At 38.2% G+C, this 18,563-nt stretch overlaps 2 protein-coding genes across 33 annotated transcripts in view; both read left to right on the top strand.

The window, feature by feature from the left end:
* Positions 1-16,538, top strand: part of LOC128027396 (uncharacterized) — a 40,063-nt gene extending 23,525 nt beyond the window's left edge. Inside the window, exons 1-6 of one of the 2 annotated variants that reach the window (XM_052614997.1) lie at positions 5,056-5,179; positions 13,443-13,616; positions 14,346-14,681; positions 15,468-15,701; positions 15,802-15,903; positions 15,987-16,535. In XM_052614997.1, the coding sequence (XP_052470957.1) occupies positions 13,571-13,616; positions 14,346-14,681; positions 15,468-15,701; positions 15,802-15,903; positions 15,987-16,063 (795 nt within the window). In that variant the 5' untranslated portion in view covers positions 5,056-5,179; positions 13,443-13,570 and the 3' untranslated portion in view covers positions 16,064-16,535. Of the gene's footprint in view, positions 1-5,055; positions 5,180-13,442; positions 13,617-14,345; positions 14,682-15,467; positions 15,702-15,801; positions 15,904-15,986 lie in introns of those variants that run through there. The other variant, XM_052614998.1, reaches the window with a different exon arrangement.
* Positions 1-18,563, top strand: part of LOC128027392 (uncharacterized) — a 222,583-nt gene that overhangs the window by 123,213 nt on the left and 80,807 nt on the right. The window lies entirely within an intron of this gene.

The following is an 18,563-nucleotide window of genomic DNA, read 5'->3' as shown; positions in this document are numbered from 1 at the left end:
ACCACAAGTGTGTGTATGTGAAGTACTTTTGATTAACCAATGACACACACTTTCAGTGCTGCAAAAAATTTAGATTTTAAAGAGCTTTCTTTACTCAAAACATTTTGTACATATAATACTTAGCACTTTAAAATAAAGTATCTGTTCTGTAGTCCCTATGAAGGATTGTGGTGCTTCTAAGTAAATTTTAAAAAGAAGTTGCTAACATTTACTCATATCCATCTCTGTACCAATAAAATGTGCAACACTTTACATTTTACACAACTTATTTGTGAAATCAAATTAAATGAACTTACACTGCAAAGTTTTTCTTGACATCTCATGATTTCAGGCACATGAGCTCCTGACCGGGATGAATCATTGAGTTATAAAAACACAAATCAACTCATTCTCACCTATGAAAGTTTATCACATTTCTTCTGGTGTTTAAATCTCTGTGGTTTTTACCACCAGAGCTGTGCATCTTTGTAAACTTGCTGATTTTTACTTTGAGTGAGACGTTGACTGTTCCAAGATGCCGGATGCATCGATGTATCTGGAGCAGTCGAATCTGCATCTACATATCTGTGGTTCCTCATGAAATGTGAGCTGGCCTCATGTAGCGATGCGGCATGACTTGGCCATTGAGAGCGTCGAGGAGAGTTGAAATAAGGGCAACTTTATTTCAATGAGGTTTGACGCGGTTCAGCGGCAACCAATCAGAACATAGAAGTCCACCGCTCGAGAGGATTCCAGAGCACACAGCTCAGACCACATTAGTTCTCAAGCACAATAGAGGACAGGTTGATTATTGCTATGGCGGGTTTGCAAAAATCTATGACATAAAAAATAAAATAAAAATGATACGTGGACCAAGGTGTCTGAGATAGTTCATGTTCCTGGTGAATTACTGATGTGCAGTATCAATATAGAAATAATAATCTAATGATATAATAAATTATAGTACAGTAATCCCAGTTTACTTACAAATTTCCCTGATTAAACTTACATTAATTAATGTCTATACTTGATTATTTTCACTTAAGGAACATTTGCAATGCAGGACTTTTACTTGCATCAAAGTATTTTTACAGTGCTTTGCATGTTATCAGGTAAAGGATCTTTATACTTCATGCACAAAAATATTCAGTGAGGTTAACTTACAGTATAATGTAACCCTCATTGTGGTTAGTCTGTAACAAGCTTGTTTGCTTTGTGGCCACTTAAAATAGAAGATGAACTTTCAATCTACGTCAGAGCATCAGAGCACTCCCAAATCTTTCTGCAGCGATGTGAGCAGGGCGGCCAGAGTAAATTTTTATGCTCTTGATGGCGGCGGGGTGAACACAAAGCTACAGTGTTGTTGAAGATAATGAGGATAACATGAAAAATCATCAGGTTGATATTGATTAATAAGCACTCAACCCCCCCCCCCCCCCCATCTTGTGTATCTGCCATGTTTGTAGTTTTTTAAACACTTTTTATTTGTGATTGTAGTTCTAATCGAATCCTCATCCCAAGCAGAATTTGTGGGCAGTATTAGCCATTACAGTTCGACAGATCTGCACTGTAAGCCTTATGTTTGTAAATCTTACACTGTAGTTTTTAGAACAAGCGTAAGATGATGGACAGGTCTGAGCCGGGTGTTATTATTATTGTGTTAATATTTTTAATGCATTTCTTTCCGTAATATAAAATTAACGCATTAAATCAGTAGCCCTAGTCAAGTCACCTTTATTTATATAGCGTTTTAAATAAAATACATTGAGTCAAAGCAACTGAACAACATTCATTAGGAAAACAGTGTGTCAATAATGCAAAATGATAGTTAAAGACAGTTCATCATTGAATTCAGTGATGTCATCTCTGTTCAGTTTAAATAGTGTCTGTGCATTTTAATAATCAACATATTTGCAATCAAGTCAATGATATCGCTGTAGATGAAGTGACCCCAACTAAGCAAGCCAGAGGTGACAGCGGCAAGGAACCGAAACTCCATCGGTGACAGAATGGAGAAAAAAACCTTGGGAGAAACCAGGCTCAGTTGGGGGGTCAGTTCTCCTCTGACCAGACGAAAACCAGTAGTTCAATTCCAGGCTGCAGCAAAGTCAGATTGTGCAGAAGAATCATCTGTTTCCTGTGGTCTTGTCCTGGTGCTCCTCTGAGACAAGGTCTTTACAGGGGATCTGTATCTGGGGCTCTAGTTGTCCTGGTCTCCTCTGTCTTTCAGGGCAGTAGATGTCCTTTCTAGGTGCTGATCCACCATCTGGTCTGGATACGTACTGGATCCGGGTGACTGCAGTGACCCTCTGATCTGGATACAGACTGGATCTGGTGGATACGGTGACCTCGGAATAAGAGCCACAGCCACAGCCTGTCTAAAATCCTGTGCTGACCAGCTGGCCCCCATCTTCACACGGATTTTCAACAGATCGCTGGAGCTGTGCGAAGTCCCTTCATGCTTCAAACGCTCCACCATCATCCCCATCCCTAAGAAACCCAAAATTACAGGACTAAATGACTACAGGCCTGTGGCTCTAACGTCTGTAGTCATGAAGTCATTTGAGAAACTGGTGCTGGCCCACCTGAAGGACATCACTGGGCCCTTGCTGGATCCTCTTCAGTTTGCCTACAGAGCAAACAGGTCTGTGGACGATGCAGTAAACATCGGACTGCATTATGTTCTGCAACACCTAGACAGACCGGGGACTGATGTGAGGATCCTGTTTGTGGACTTCAGCTCGGCCTTCAACACGATCATCCCAAACCTCCTCCTGCCCAAACTAAATCAGCTCTCCGTGCCCACCTCCATCTGTCAGTGGATCAACAGCTTCCTGACAGACAGGCAGCAGCTAGTGAGGCTGGGAAAATACACATCCAGCACCCGTACAATCAGCACCGGAGCTCCCCAGGGCTGCGTTCTCTCCCCACTGCTCTTCTCCCTGTACACTAATGATTTCACATCTAAGGACCCCTCTGTCAAGCTCCTGAAGTTTGCAGATGACACCACACTCATCGGCCTCATTCAGGACGGTGACGAGTCTGCTTACAGACAGGAGGTAAAAGAGCTGGCTGTCTGGTGCAGTCTCAACAACCTGGAGCTTAACACCCTCAAAACAGTGGAGATGATCGTGGACTTCAGGAGAAACCCCCCTGCACTCCCCCCACTCACCATCATGAACAGCCCTGTGACTGCAGTGGAGTCATTCAGGTTCCTGGGCACCACTATCTCTCAGGACCTGAAGTGGGACATTCACATTGACTCCATTGTGAAAAAGGCCCAGCAGAGGTTGTACTTCCTTCGCCAGCTGAGGAAGTTTAACCTGCCACAGGAGCTGCTGAAACAGTTCTACTCCACCATCATTGAATCCATCCTCTGCACTTCAGTAACTGTCTGGTTCAGCTCAGCTTCTAAATCTGACCTCAGAAGACTACAGAGGGTAGTCCGGACTGCTGAGCGAATCATTGGTACAACCCTCCCATCTATTCAAGAACTGTACTTATCCAGAGTGAGAAAAAGGGCTGTCAAAATCACTTTGGACCCCTCACATCCAGCACACTCCCTCTTTGAACTGTGTCCATCTGGTCGACGCTACAGAGCACTGAGCACTAGAACGACCAGACACAGGACCAGTTTCTTCCCTCAGGCAATCCATCTTATGAACAGCTGATAATAACGGCGAACACACTACACTTTATATTTATATACACATACACTTTATTTATCTAACTTATACTTAGATATACTTAGTATAAACTTAAATTTTGCACATAATACACATGTACATACATAACTGCATTTTGTAATATGCCTGCCTACAATTGTCAATTTGTATATTGTCATTCACTATTTACTTGTTTGTATTTTTTATTCTTTTATTATGTGTTTTATGTTCTGTCGCTGTCATTCTGTTGTAGTGTGGAGCTTCTGTCACGAAAACAAATTCCTCGTATGTGTAAACATACCTGGCAATAAAGCTCATTCTGATTCTGATTCTGAGAGAAACAGACTAATATTAGCGTAGATGCCATTCTTCTAATGATGTAGCAAGTACATAGGGTGTTATGTGAAGTGTTTCCGGTTCCGGTTAGCCTAATTAATGCACCCTAAAATTATTTTAACGGATTTGGATATTAAAAGAATATTAGTATGTTATGTGTAAGCCAGGTTAAAGAGATAGGCCTTTAATCTAGATTTAAACTGCAAGAGTGTGTCTGCCTCCCTAACAATGTTAGGTAGGTTATTCCAGAGTTTAGGCGCCAAATAGGAAAAGGATTATTACATTAAGAGTCTGCAGTGATCTACTCATAGTCTATACAGTAGAGACTCACACTGGACTGACACATGAGGAAACCTTTGACCACTTCACCGAGGAAAGAGGAAGTTTGCTCATATGGAGGAAGACACATGCTGTTAGTTCACATCACAACTCATCTAAAACAAGACAAACTAAGAGAAATAAGGAACCATTTTCAAGAACACTTTCTAAATAAAACTTGTTTAAGAGGCTAAAAGTGAGAAGGATTTGTTTCTAAATGATTTAAACTGAGTAATTATGCAAAACCCTTCACAGACTCTTCTTTAAATCCACTGAAACAGTGTCTTTAGTTGACTGATGAGATGCTGTAGACATGTTTATTGAGAGTAAAGCAGAATCAGGTCTATATGTGGTGTTTCCAGCAGACTGTGTGTGATGATGTTTGACTCGGATCCATCAGTTGATGTGTGAATGAAGAGAGGATTGTGAGCTTCAATCTTCTGTCTGCTGCAGCTGAGACTCATGGGACATTGAGTTTATATCTGCTCCGAGCTGCTCATGTAGAGAGCGACACCTGCAGGAGGAAACTACAACTACAGCTGCTTTCATTTCACTCACAACATCACGCTTAAAATGAGCTTCATCTGATTTATCTGAACTTAACTGCTAATTAAAGACACATTACAGATGCTTTTCAGTTACCATTAACAAATTATTCACTAATAGTTCACACTATTAATATTAAGGATTAATTATTAATTAATTAATAAATAATACTATTTAAGTGTATTTGATAGTTGTTTCACTGCTCTTAGCCTGTAAATAATCTATATTCTGAACACAGACGATCTGAAGCAGCGTCACACTCTTCTGCTGGAGACTGGACTTTAGAGAAATGATGCTGATCTTTGGACTGATGCTGCTGCTGCAAACTGCTGCATGTGAGTCACTTTCACACCAAACTCTTCTCAAATAAAATCATTGGAGTTGTAAAACTATTATTTGTAATTAGACTAGCTGATATTTCAAAGTAAAACAGGCGTTCTGAATTAAAATGAATGTTTTATTTGAACAGTTATCTTGTATTAGTTGAATCTGTCCAGTAATATGATTATGTTCAGTATTGTGTTAATTCTATCAGTATTAAGTCAGGAGACACACACATGACATTGTTCTTCAAGAGAAAAGAGTTCAGCATTAGATGAGCGTTACTGAGATGAACTGAGATCAGATCAAGAGTCTGAAATCTTACTTCTGTTCTGTGTGTGTGTGTGTGTGTGTGTGTGTGTGTGTGTGTGTGTGTGTGTGTGTGTGTGTGTGTGTGTGTGTGTGTTTTGTTCTTCAGGTCTGGATTGGTTCTGCAGTTTTGATCAATCTGTTCCCTGTTACGCAGCTCTGGGAGACAAACTCAATCTGCTGATAGTGGACGCTAGAAAATATGATCTGAAAATAATAAAGAGAATTAACAACAACACAGCAGATGATCCAGTTTGTAGAATAAAGAATGACAGGATGAGGATGAGTCAATGTGATCTTTATAATAACAGACCTGAAGTGACAGTCATTAATGGGACTGTGATAATAAAGCGTGTGATCAGAGCAGATTCTGGGAATTACAGATTATCACTCTCTCGCTCAAATGGCACAGAAACATCTAGAGATCTTCAAGTGATTGTTGAAGGTACAGAAACTCTCTCATCAGACTCATTCCAGTCTCATGTTCTCCAAAGATCTCACTCTCATGTAGATGAATCAGTTGAATCTCTGGGAAGGTTTTTATTCCTGTAGCACACAGTAAACACACTACAGACTCCAGTAACAACGGTTGTGATGTCATTACATAAATCCAGCATTTACTCTGAGAAGCTCCTGGTCTGCTGTAACAGAGCTGTGTTCTCAGTTTAGATTCTCTGCTGCATTTGAGTCACTTTCATTTGAATTTAAGAACAACACTTTTCATTAGATTCATAAAAAATCTGTTATTGTTTACAAAGAGAAGTTTCAGTGTCACATGATCTTCAGAAATCATTAATATGATGATTCGCTGCTCAAGAATCATTTCCGATAATTATCAATGTTGAAAACAGTTTTTGTTGCTTAATATTGTGTGTGTGTGTGTGTGTGTGTGTGTGTGAAAACAATAACACAAACATTTTTGGTAAGATTTTAAAAAGAAAGATAAATTCATTTTATTCCTCATACATTAAAGTTGTGAAAAGTGAGTGAAGACATCTAAAATGTAACAAAATAATTATGTTTAAAAAATGCTTTATTTATCAAATATATATAAAACACATATGAGTAATGTTCATTTAACTTTCTATTTATCAAAGAATCCTGAAAAATAAAGTGCATCACTCTTTCCACAAAAAAAAGGTTGTGCTGCCAAAATGTTTCAAACACTGATAATAATCAGAAATGTGTCTTGAGCAGTATCAGTATATTAGAATGATCATGTGACACTGAAAATACAGCTGCGCATCACAGAAATAAATTACAGTTTATGAAATATAGAATAGAAAAAAAACTTAATTTGTAATAATATTTTGCAATATGATCAAATAAATGCTGCCTTGGTGGGCAGAAGAGACTTTTGTCGGTATTTTAATAATAACTATTCTATGAATACTTTATTTTATGATATTATGTGATATTACATGATATTAAATGATATTATATGATATTATAATTTTTACAGGACAATAGTATATTTTACTGTGATAAAATATAGTGCTCAAAAAAATAAAGGGAACACTTAAACACACAATGTAACCCACAAGTGTTCCCTTAATTTTTTTTGAGCAGTTTTTATTTTGTATTTTTTTAAATAATAGGTGTGTGGTGGGGCTGGTCAGATTTTCCTGCTTGTTTGTCTTGAGTTGATCTCACTAACCTTCACTGCATGTTTGATTCAGTGAGTTCAGCATTAATTGGTTGATTGATGTGTTTGTGTTGTTCAGTATATGTAGTGTCTGTGGTGTTTGTTCTGGTCTGGTGTCTTCAGCTGATGGTTCTGTTCGGTCTGTTAGGAGCTTTTCACATATACATGAGACACACGTCAGGTGAGAGACATTTATCATCATCATTATAGAGTTAACATTTGACATATTAAGAGTGTGAAGATAATGATGATAGTGATGATGATGGTGTGATGCTTTTAGGAAAGAAAGAGGAAGATCAGAAAGTGAGAAGATTTAGAGAGAGACATGAACACACAGCAGAAGATTCATGAGAGCAGCAGCAGATCTTCACATCTGTGAGAAATGACTTCAGAATCAGTCCAGCTTTCACCTGTCAACAACAGGAGATCTTACGGAATAAAGCCAGAAGACATTTTCTGCAATTTTAGTAAAGAATTTCTTCTTTGATTAAATGATTTTCTGGACATTTGTTTTCACATCAGTTTAATGTTTATTTTATTAATTTGTCTCTACTCTTTGAATGAACGAGCAATGTTTTTATGTCATTATATTAAACTCCTTCTGTTCATCCAGATTGTGAAGTCATTCTGTGTGTTGATTTTCACATTTTCTGCTCTTGTTATTTTATTCTGTTGGTTCCCTTTCAAGGGAGCTTCAAACGGCGTCCTCTATGGGGCGCTATGGGGAACATCTCATCGTGACCCGTGTCTGAATCATATATTGAAGAAAAACCAATGAGTTGGCCGGCAACAGCCTCTGACGTCATTACCGGCGTGACTATAAATAAGCACTAAGAGAACACATCATTCTCTTCTTCGTCTCGATTGACTGTTTTGTTTGAAGCATGCATCTGAGAAATGACCACGGTAATACCGATCTTTCTTTGTTTATCGTGGCATTCACTAGAAGGTGTTTAGACAGTGTGTACCTACGTGTTAGCGTTATTTGACACCTGATGACACACACAGTTTTTGTGTCTCTTGTTTGAGCGAAGAACACGCATGTGATATCCTTGAGGGGGCTCCTTTCTTATCTGTCTCTCTTTTTGAGGAAAGAGGGACAACTTTTTGGGACCTCAGTCGAGACAGTGGTCAAGAAGTTCAGGGAGGCAAAGGCGCAACCAGCTGCCTTTATATCCTTCATTTAACGAAAGTCCAGGTCCGAGCCCGAACAGCACAGGGGTCCTGGCTCATCTCGGGTAGGGGTAAGAGGAATCGTGGTTCATGAGGAGATAAGTAGGACCTGACGGATGTTATTCAGATGAGGCCGCATTCTCATCCAAATCGGAGCAATCTCTAGGTAGCTACTCATTCCCTTTGGGTGTTCTTAACTTTTGTTTTTATCCTCCCCTGCTTAATTCCCCTGTAACCACCAGCTCTCCACTTGATCGAGGTTAATTGGGAAATTCTCACATAACAGTCTCCTATGCTGGACCTATGATATTTTTGGCTGGTTCTATGTTCATAGTTACTGATGTTCCGGACTAAAAGGAGGCGCCCTGTGAGCGGGGCTCTAGCGCAGGAGGGTGGGTGAGTATGTAACCCTCTCTGAATATACGTATGTGTATTTAATTGCTGGTGGTTATGTGTCTACTAATAAACTCTGTAAGTTTCCTTTGCAGTGCTCAGTTACGGCGTTTACTAAACACTTTACTAAACACTCGTGCTCTGGTATTAGGCGGCCGAGATCACAGGCTTCTGCAGGAGCCTCTCTAATCATCAGTCCTGGCACAGCATTGCAGGGAATTTCACCCTGAGGGGCTTCCTGGCCGCTTAGTTGTGCTGTCATCCAGCGGGAAGTAGAGGTGGTAACTACGGAAGTCTTCCTGTATACACTGCCTCAGGTGATGCTCCCCTCGCCAGAGGTTTTGCAAAATTCGAGCTTGCCTCTCCCATATGGTTCAGTGCCTCTGCGATGCTTAAAAACCTTTAAGAACACACGCTAAGCTCTGTGTAAAGAAATCCATGTTAGTGGTAAGTGCGCACGCAAGACTTACACACTCAGCTCCGTCCCCTTTTCGAGATGGTTAGACCTTGGTTCCTTGGGCTCCATTCAGCCAGAGTGTATTTGTTTATACACTTCAAGCATCGCTTCCCTCAACATGAGGGGCTATCTGGGCAATTCTCGTGGTAGTTTAGCAGTGCTCCCCTTTTCCAGGAAGGGTCGCCTATGAGTGCGCTACTCTGAATTCGGAGTTCTCCTCTCAAATGAGACTGAATTCTCAGTTTTTTTCCCCAGAGCACTCCAGCATTTATTTCGACAAATCGAGTTGTTGACTCTCAATTTTTTTGCAATGTGTTTGCAATGATTCTGGATCATTATGAAAGCACACAATCCTTTTTTGATCATTGTTCATAAGGGTCATACATTATGTGAGCATTATCTATAGTCTTCTTGTGCTATTTCTTGTGTGCTTCCATAATGTTCATAACTTGATGCACCTGATAGTGCTGATGATTTGAAGAATGGGGTTCACCTGTGATGTCTTTGTTTTATAATATCCTTTTTTGTGTTTCATGGTATACACACTGATTATGGCTTAGGCAGAAAAGCATCTGTGTAAGACATGGTACAAATACATTTATGAAAGGATATCTTGAGAAGGCGGTTTTTCCTCTTTTACCTAAGCATAGTAAGTAGCAATATCTGTTAGTTCTGTATGTTGTTTCAGGGTTAGCATCATCTGAGGTCCTCTGAGGGTCAGCATCATCTCTTCTCAGGTGTTCTGGATCCAGACTGGAGCTTGTGTAAATCCTGCAAAACAGAGAAACAAACAGAGACATAATCGGCATAGCTGCTGTTCCAATAAAGTAAAATTAATTAGTTACACAGGAGCTAAACCATTTAGAGCCTTATAGGTAAAAGAAGTCGTGCCCTAGTGGTTAGAGAGTATGACTCCTAACCCTAAAGTTGTGGGTTTGAGTCTCGGGCAGCAATACCGTGACTTAGGTGCCCTTGAGCAAGGCAACGAACCCCAAACTGCTCCCCGGGCTGCCCACTGCTCCGGGTATGTTCACACTGTGTGTGTGTGTGTGTGTTCACTGCTGTGTGTGTGCGCACTTTGAATGGGTAAAATACAGAGCACAAATTCTGAGAATGGGTCACCATACTTGGCTGTATGTCACTTTACTTTACTTTTCACACGTTAAGTAATAATAATTTGTAACTGATACGGAACTTAATAGGTAGCTAGTGCAGAGACTGTAAAATTGGAGCAATATGATCATATTTTCTTGACCTGGTAAGGACTCTAGCCACTGCATTTTCGACTACCTGTAGCTTGTTTACTGAAGATGCTGGACAACCACCGAGGACAACCACCTAGAAGTGCATTACAATAGTCTAGACTAGAGGTTATAAATGCATGAACAAACTTTTCTGCATCAGAAACAGGTAACATATTTCATAGCTTGGCAATGTTTTTTAGATGGAGGAATGCAGTTTTTGTAACATGGGAAATATGGTATTCAAAAGACAAGTTGCTGTCTATTATAACACCAAGATTTTTGACTGTAGAGGAAGTAACAGTACATCCGTTATCTGTCTAGTTGCAAACTGTAGTCTACTACATTCTGTATCTTTTTTTTGTCCAATAATAAATATCTCTTATGTCTTATCCAAATTTAATAGGAGAAAAATATTGGTCATCCAGTCTTTTACATTTTTAACACACTCTGTTAGCTTAGATAATTGAGAAGTTTCATCTGGTCTCGTTGAGATATATAGCTGAGTATCATCAGCATAACAGTGGAAACTAATGCCGTATTTTCTAATTATATTACCAAGTGGCAACATGTATATTGAAAATAGAAGAGGAACTAGGACGGATCCTTGTGGCACTCCATATTTTACTGGTGATAAATGAGATGATTCCCCATTTAAGTAAACAAAATGGTAGCGATCAGACATTTAGGATCTAAACCATCTTAGAGCCTGCCCTTGAATACCTGTATAGTTTTGTAATCGATCTATGAGAATGTCATGATCTATGTTGTCGAACACAGCACTAAGATCAAGTAAGACTAGAAATGAGATGCAGCCTTGATCTGACGCAAGGAGCAGGTCATTTGTAATTTTAACAAGTGCAGTTTCTGTGCTATGGTGGGGCCTGAAACTTGCGTTAAAATCTTCATACAGATCTTTTTTTGCCTGAAGGAACTCAATTAAGCAGACACAACTTTTTCTAAAATTGTAGACATAAATGGAAAATTTGAAATGGGCCTATAATTCGCCAGTTCACTAGGATCTAATTGTAGTTTCTTAATAAGAGGCTTAATAACCATCAGCTTGAACAATTTTGGGACGTGACATAAAGATAATGACAAGAGAAGCGGTTCTTCGGTTACAGGTAACAACTCTTTCAGTAATTTAGTGGGTACAGGATCTAATAAACATGTTGTTGGTTTAGATACAGTGATAAGTTTATTTAGCTCTTCCTGTCCTATATTTGCAAAGCACTGCAGTTTATCTTTGGGTGCGATGGATGAAACTGAAGTGTTAGACGCTGTAGAATCTACATTCACTATTGTATTTCTAATGTTATCTATTTTATCAGTGAAGAAATTCATAAAGTCATTACTGTTTAACGTTGGTGGGATATTTGAATCAGGTGGCGTCTGGTAATTTGTTAACTTAGCCACTGTGCTAAATAAAAACCTTGGATAGTTTTGGTTATTTTCTATGAGTTTGTGTATATGCTCTGCCCTAGCAGTTTTTAGAGCCTGTCTATAGCTGGACATACTGTTTTTCCATGCAATTCTAAAAACTTCTAAGTTAGTTTTTCTCCATTTGCGCTCAAGACTACGAGTTTCTTTCTTGAGAGAGTGAGTATTACTTTTATACAATGGTTACATCACAGAATAAATAACACGCAATATGATCCAGTTTGTAGAGTAAAGAATGACAGGATGAGGATGATGCAATGTGATCTTTATAAAAACAGACTTTGATAAAAAAAAAAAACCGTGTGATCAGATCAGATTCTGGGAATTACAGATTAACACTCTCTCATTCAGACGGCACAGAATCATCTAGAGATCTTCAAGTGATTGCTGAAGGTACAGAAACTCTCTCATCAGACTCATTTCAGTCTGATGTTAAACTTCTTCTGTTCATCCGTGATCAAACTCTGTTATTTCTCTGAATCAGATCTGTCAGATTGTGAACTCATTCTGTTTATTTCCATGTTTCTGTTCTTGCTCTTTTACTTTATTCTGGCTGCTTTCTTTTAATTTATTATTTCTGTTTAGAGGTTTAATTTGTCTGAAGCTCTTGATGTGCTTCCTAGTTTTAGCGGTCTTGATTTCTGAATGTTTATAAACTTTTTAATTTGTGCATTTGTAAATGGAGTCAGCTTTAGAAACATAATGCTTTGAAATGAAACTATAATTTCAGTCAACAGTCACAAACATATTGAATCTTTACTTTTTTACAGTCAATTAACATTTTAAGTAACAGAAAGCAGACAATGAATTAAACAGTCATAAAAACATTCAACATGTAAATTCATTTTAATAATAACTCCTGTTTCCCCCTGCAGATGGCGCTAAAAACAAAGAAAGTGTGTAACATTATTAGACTTGCATTATTTTACATTATAGAATAATATTATTCATGTAGTAATACTTTGAAGTCAGTCGCGCTTCCTCATCTTTCTCATGAATCAGAGGTTTGAGGAATCACGATTACTGATGATCACCGTATCAGAGCGGATCTGTCACGCTGCAGTAAGACGTTATCAGAAGAAATCTCATACGTAACTATCACTACTTTGGCTCAAACTCAATCTCTGTCACTTACAGTTTTCGATCTCTGCTGTTTGTCAAAGGATTCCCAGACTTGTTATTTAGCCTATGTTCAATTCAAGTTGTCTAGTTCAAACCTATGCAACAACACTATTTATTGTAGCACCAGCTCTCTCTTTCATTTCAACCAGACGATCTAACGGTAGATGAGTGGATCTCAGACTGTATGGTGGATATCTAATGTGTTTGTGTTGTTCAGTGTCTGTGGTGTTTGTGAATTACAGACCTGTGATGAATGATTGACTACAGTGTTAGTTATGAAGGATTTCTTTCTCTGTTGGTTTCGGTTGATTTAGCTTTATTCACAGTTTCAGTCCAGATTTTTTATCCATTCAAAACTGTTCCTCCTGATCCGTGTCTCAGTTTTGTAGTGTCTGTGTTTTGCTGTTTATGTTTTGTGGTTTCAATCTTCTTCTTCAGAGTTACTTTAAATTTAGGTTGACCCTCTCTGAAAGCTTCCTGTTCTTTCTTTGTTAAAGTGATGTAGTTTCCTGGTGTGTCAGTAGAGCTGCTGTCTGTCTGTCAGTGAAGACGCTGTGTGAGACTCGATCTGACACTCTTCTGCTGGGATTGAGCTCTTCTCTTCTGGAAACTGGACTTTAGAGAAATGATGCTGATCTTTGGACTGATGCTGCTGCTGCAAACTGCTGCATGTGAGTCACTTTCACATCAAACTCATCTCAAATAAAATCATTTTAGTTGTAAAACTACATTAAGTGTTTGCAGTGATCTAGTCATCTTAAGAGTTTGTGTTAGTGGAGAGTTACAAATGTGAGAGGAAGTGTGTGTTTCTTCAGATCCATTATACTGAAAAGATTTAGTATTTTGAACTTTTATTTCACTTTTTCATATTTTTAACGCTGAAAGAAATGTCAGGGTAATGGGGTTGGACACACAAAGCATTTCAGGAAGAAAACAGTGTACACAGTGAAAGCGTGAGAGTTTAATTTGAATTAAATGAACATTAAGATGATCGAGAGCATATAGACTAGCTGATATTTCAATGTAAAACAGACGTTCTGAATTAAAATGAATGTTTTATTTGAACAGTTATCTTGTATTAGTTGAATCTGTCCAGTAATATGATTATGTTCAGTATTGTGTTAATTCTATCAGTATTAAGTCAGGAGACACACACATGACATTGTTCTTCAAGAGAAAAGAGTTCAGCATTAGATGAGCGTTACTGAGATGAACTGAGATCAGATCAAGAGTCTGAAATCTTACTTCTGTTCTCTGTGTGTGTGTGTGTGTGTGTGTGTGTGTGTGTGTGTGTGTGTGTGTGTGTGTGCGTGTGTGTGTGTGTGTGTGTGTGTGTGTGTGTGTGTATGTGTGTGTGTGTGTGTGTGTGTGTGTGTGTGTGTGTGTGTTTTGTTCTTCAGGTCTGGAGGTAAACTGCAGTTTTGATAGATCTGATCCCTGTTACGCAGCTCTGGAACACAAACTCAATCTGCTGATGGTGGACGCTAGAGAATATGATCTGCATTTAAAAAAGAGAATAAACAACAACACAGCAGATGGTCCAGTTTGTAGAATAAAGAATGGCAGGATGAGGATGAGTGAATGTGATCTTTATAATAACAGACCTGAAGTGACAGTCATTAATGGGACTCTGATAATAAAGCGTGTGAACAGATCAGATTCTGGGGATTACAGATTAACACTCTATAACTCAAACGGCACAGTAACATCTAGAGATCTTCAAGTGATTGTTGAAGGTACAGAAACTCTCTCATCAGACTCATTCCAGTCTCATGTTCTCCAAAGATCTCACTCTCATGCAGATGAATCAGTTGAATCTCTGGGAAGGTTTTATTCCTGTAGCACACAGTAAACACACTACAGACTCCAGTAACAACGGTTGTGATGTCATTAAATATAAATCATAAATCCAGCATTTACTCTGAGGTGCTCCTGGTCTGCTGTAACAGAGCTGTGTTCTCAGTTTAGATTCTCAGCTGCATTTGAGTCACTTTCATTTGAATTTGAAAACAACACTTTTCATTAGATTCATAAAAATCTGTTATTGTTTACAAAGAGAAGTTTCAGTGTCACATGATCTTCAGAAATCATTCTAATATGATGATTCGCTGCTCAAGAATCATTTCTGATTATTATCTTTTTTTTTTTCTGGAAACAATGATAACACAAACATTTGTGGTAAGATTTTAAAAAAGAGAGAGGAATTAATTTTATTCATCATACATTAAAATGGTGAAAAGTGACTGAAGACATCTAAAATAGAACAAAATAATTATGTTTAATAATTAATGTATTAATTTAATAAATATTTGATAAACACATAAATGCTGTTCATTTAACACTTCGTTCATTTAGTAAGTGTGAGGTGGGGATGCTTGTTATTCTCAAGCTGATCTCACTAACCTTCACTGCATGTTTAACTCAGTGAGTCCAGCTTTCATATCAGATATCAGTTTTATTTAGAAATGTCTTGATATTGACTCATCATGTGTCGAGAAATAATCATGTGCCCCTCCCTCCAGCTGCTATTGGCTCAGTGGAAGTGTCAATCATCTGCTTCTCCAGTGGGGTGATGAGGGTGTCCTGCTCCTCTGAGGGGGATCAGCTCCTCTACAACTGGACTCTGAATGGAGGTCCACTGATGGATGGAAACAGCAGCATTGATCTGGATGAGAGAACTGATGGAGACATCAGCTGCAGCGTGAAGAACCACGTCAGTCATGCACAGAAGACCATTAGACTAGTCTGTCCTACTGGTGAGATTCTAATACATAGAGCTAAACATACAATTTTAAAAAACACAGTACTGGAAACATGAAGGATGGGTTTGTTTTGTGTCTCACTGTTGTTGTTCAGTGTGTTCAGTGTCTGTGGTGTTTGTTCTGGTCTGGTGTCTTCAGCTGATGGTTCTGTTCGGTCTGTTAGGAGCTTTTCACATCTACATGAGACACACGTCAGGTGAGAGACATTTATCATCATCATTATAGATTTGACATGGAAATATTAAGAGTATGAATATAATAATGATGTGTTGCTTTTAGGAAAGAAAGAGGAAGATGAGAAAGTGAGAATGAGAAGATTTAGAGAGAGACATGAACACACAGCAGAAGATTCATGAGAGCAGCAGCAGATCTTCACATCTGTGAGAAATGACTTCAGAATCAGTCCAGCTTTCACCTGTCAACAACAGATCTTATATAAAACCAAGAGATTCATTAAACCAGGAGATGAATTAACCAGGTATTCTACAGTTTTAGTTACGAAGATCATTTTCTGCACAGCTGTGTTTTGTAATAGTTTTGTTGCTTATTTTATTCATTTGTATTTTTATGTCATTATATGAATCTCCTTCTGTTCATCCGTGACCAAACTCTTTTATTTCTCTGAATCAGATCTGTCAGATTGTGAACTCTTTTTTTACTTTTAACGTTTAACCACATTTATGCATTTTTCTTCACAATATATTTGTGTCATCATAGAATAATGATAAACGTCATTCTTTAGAAACTGTAATTGAGGTCTTTGCTGAATTTGTTATGCTTAACTTTGTTTAAAATAAAATGCTTTGAAATGAAACCATTTGCAGTCAAAAGTCACAAGCTCATTTTTTTTTTTTTTTATGCAGTCAATTAACATGTTATCTATCAGCATGATTCCACGGTTGATATTTATTTGAGACTATTCATGGTAACTTCTAGCTAGTTGTCTTGGTCAAACCTTATGTTAACAACATTAGACATATTCATTTCAGCAACAATCTGAAATCTGACCCGGCAGATCAGAATATAGATTATTTACAGACTTAGAGCAGTGAAAAACAATATCAAATATACTAAAACATTATTTATTAATGAATTAAAGAATAATCCTTTTTTGTTTTTGTTAACTATTAATGAATAATTAGTTGATGGTAACTGAAAAGCATCTGTAATGTGTCTTTAATTAGCAGTTAAGTTCAGATAAATCAGATGAAGCTCATTTTAAGCGTGATGTTGTGAGTGAAATGAAAGCAGCTGTAGTTGTAGTTTCCTCCTGCAGGTGTCGCTCTCTACATGAGCAGCTCGGAGCAGATATAAACTCAATGTCCCATGAGTCTCAGCTGCAGCAGACAGAAGATTGAAGCTCACAATCCTCTCTTCATTCACACATCAACTGATGGATCCGAGTCAAACATCATCACACACCGTCTGCTGGAAACACCACATATAGACCTGATTCTGCTTTACTCTCAATAAACATGTCTACAGCATCTCATCAGTCAACTAAAGATACTGTTGCAGTGGATTTAAAGGAGAATCTGTAAAGCATATTTCATAATAGAAATTGAAAATCATTAATAAACAACCATAAGAAAACCTTGTTGCGTCTAAAACAAGATTTTTTTTAACCTTTGTGCCTGAAAATGGTTCCTTTCTCTTAGTTTCATTTGTTTTGGATAAATTGTGATGCAAACTAGCAGGATGAGTATTCCCCCATAGCCTGTAGTGATGGGTCATTCTTGAATGATTCGTTCATTTTGAACAAATCAATAATGTGACTTGGAAAGAACGAGTCGTCTCGGAGAGTGATTCGTTCAGTCGCACATGCACAAAATTCTATAGGTTCTTTACTGGAATTAGTTCACCTCTTTCAGTCAGTGTAGTTTGAGCCAGAAAGAGAATTGATTAGTTAATGTATTGAATCTTTGGGTTTTTTGAGTCGTTCGCTTATCACGTAACCAATGCAATCTTGAGCCGGAAAGAGACTGAATAATAATAAAAATAACCAACTATTTATTACATTTGTTACAACATTCAGTGTATGGAAAATAACCATCATGACAGAAATTCACACATAAATAAACTGTAAGAAGTAAAAAGCTACAATTTGAGGCCAGAAATGCAGTAACTGAGTAAATAATTATAATAATGATGATAATGATGATGATGATAACTTTGCACGTTTGTAAGGAATCTTGTAAATTAATTTCTCTATCCAATGCTGTCTCTTCACATGACAAAAAAATTTACGATATGTTAAAGCCTTTTATACAGCCTGTGGTCAAAGCTTATGGGGCTGTCACGTGATGAAGGTACTGTATGACTCAAATCCAATGACTCGATAGATGAACTAATAAAAATATCATTAATGTAAATTAAATATGATTTCATAAAGATTAGGACATTATTAAAAAAGAGATTGTTGTCACTGCACTACCTGGCCAGGTGGCTCACCTTTTGTGCCTCAATGTCATCCACAAACTTAATAAAGAGATTGGAGTTTTGTGATGGTGTGTAGTCGTGGGTCAGCAGAGTGAAGAGGAGGGGGCTCAGCACACATCCTTGAGGGGCCCCAGTGTTCAGTGTGATGGTGCTGGATGTGTTGTTGCCGACCCGTACTGCCTGAGGTCTTCCAGTCAGAAAGTCCAACAGCCAGTTGCACAGTGAAGTGTTGAGCCCCAGCTGAATCAGTTTGTAGATGAGCTGTTGAGGGATGATTGTGTTGAATGCTGAACTGAAGTCTATGAACAGTATTCTGACATATGAGTCATTTTGTCCAGTTATGTGAGTGCTGAGTGGAGGGTAGTGGTGATGGCATCATCGGTTGAGCGGTTGGACCGATATGCAAACTGGAAGGAG

Source organism: Carassius gibelio, chromosome A14 (genome assembly GCF_023724105.1).
Source record: "Carassius gibelio isolate Cgi1373 ecotype wild population from Czech Republic chromosome A14, carGib1.2-hapl.c, whole genome shotgun sequence".
NCBI classification, from domain to species: Eukaryota; Metazoa; Chordata; class Actinopteri; order Cypriniformes; family Cyprinidae; genus Carassius; species Carassius gibelio.
This window is presented reverse-complemented; position numbering and strand designations above follow the sequence as displayed.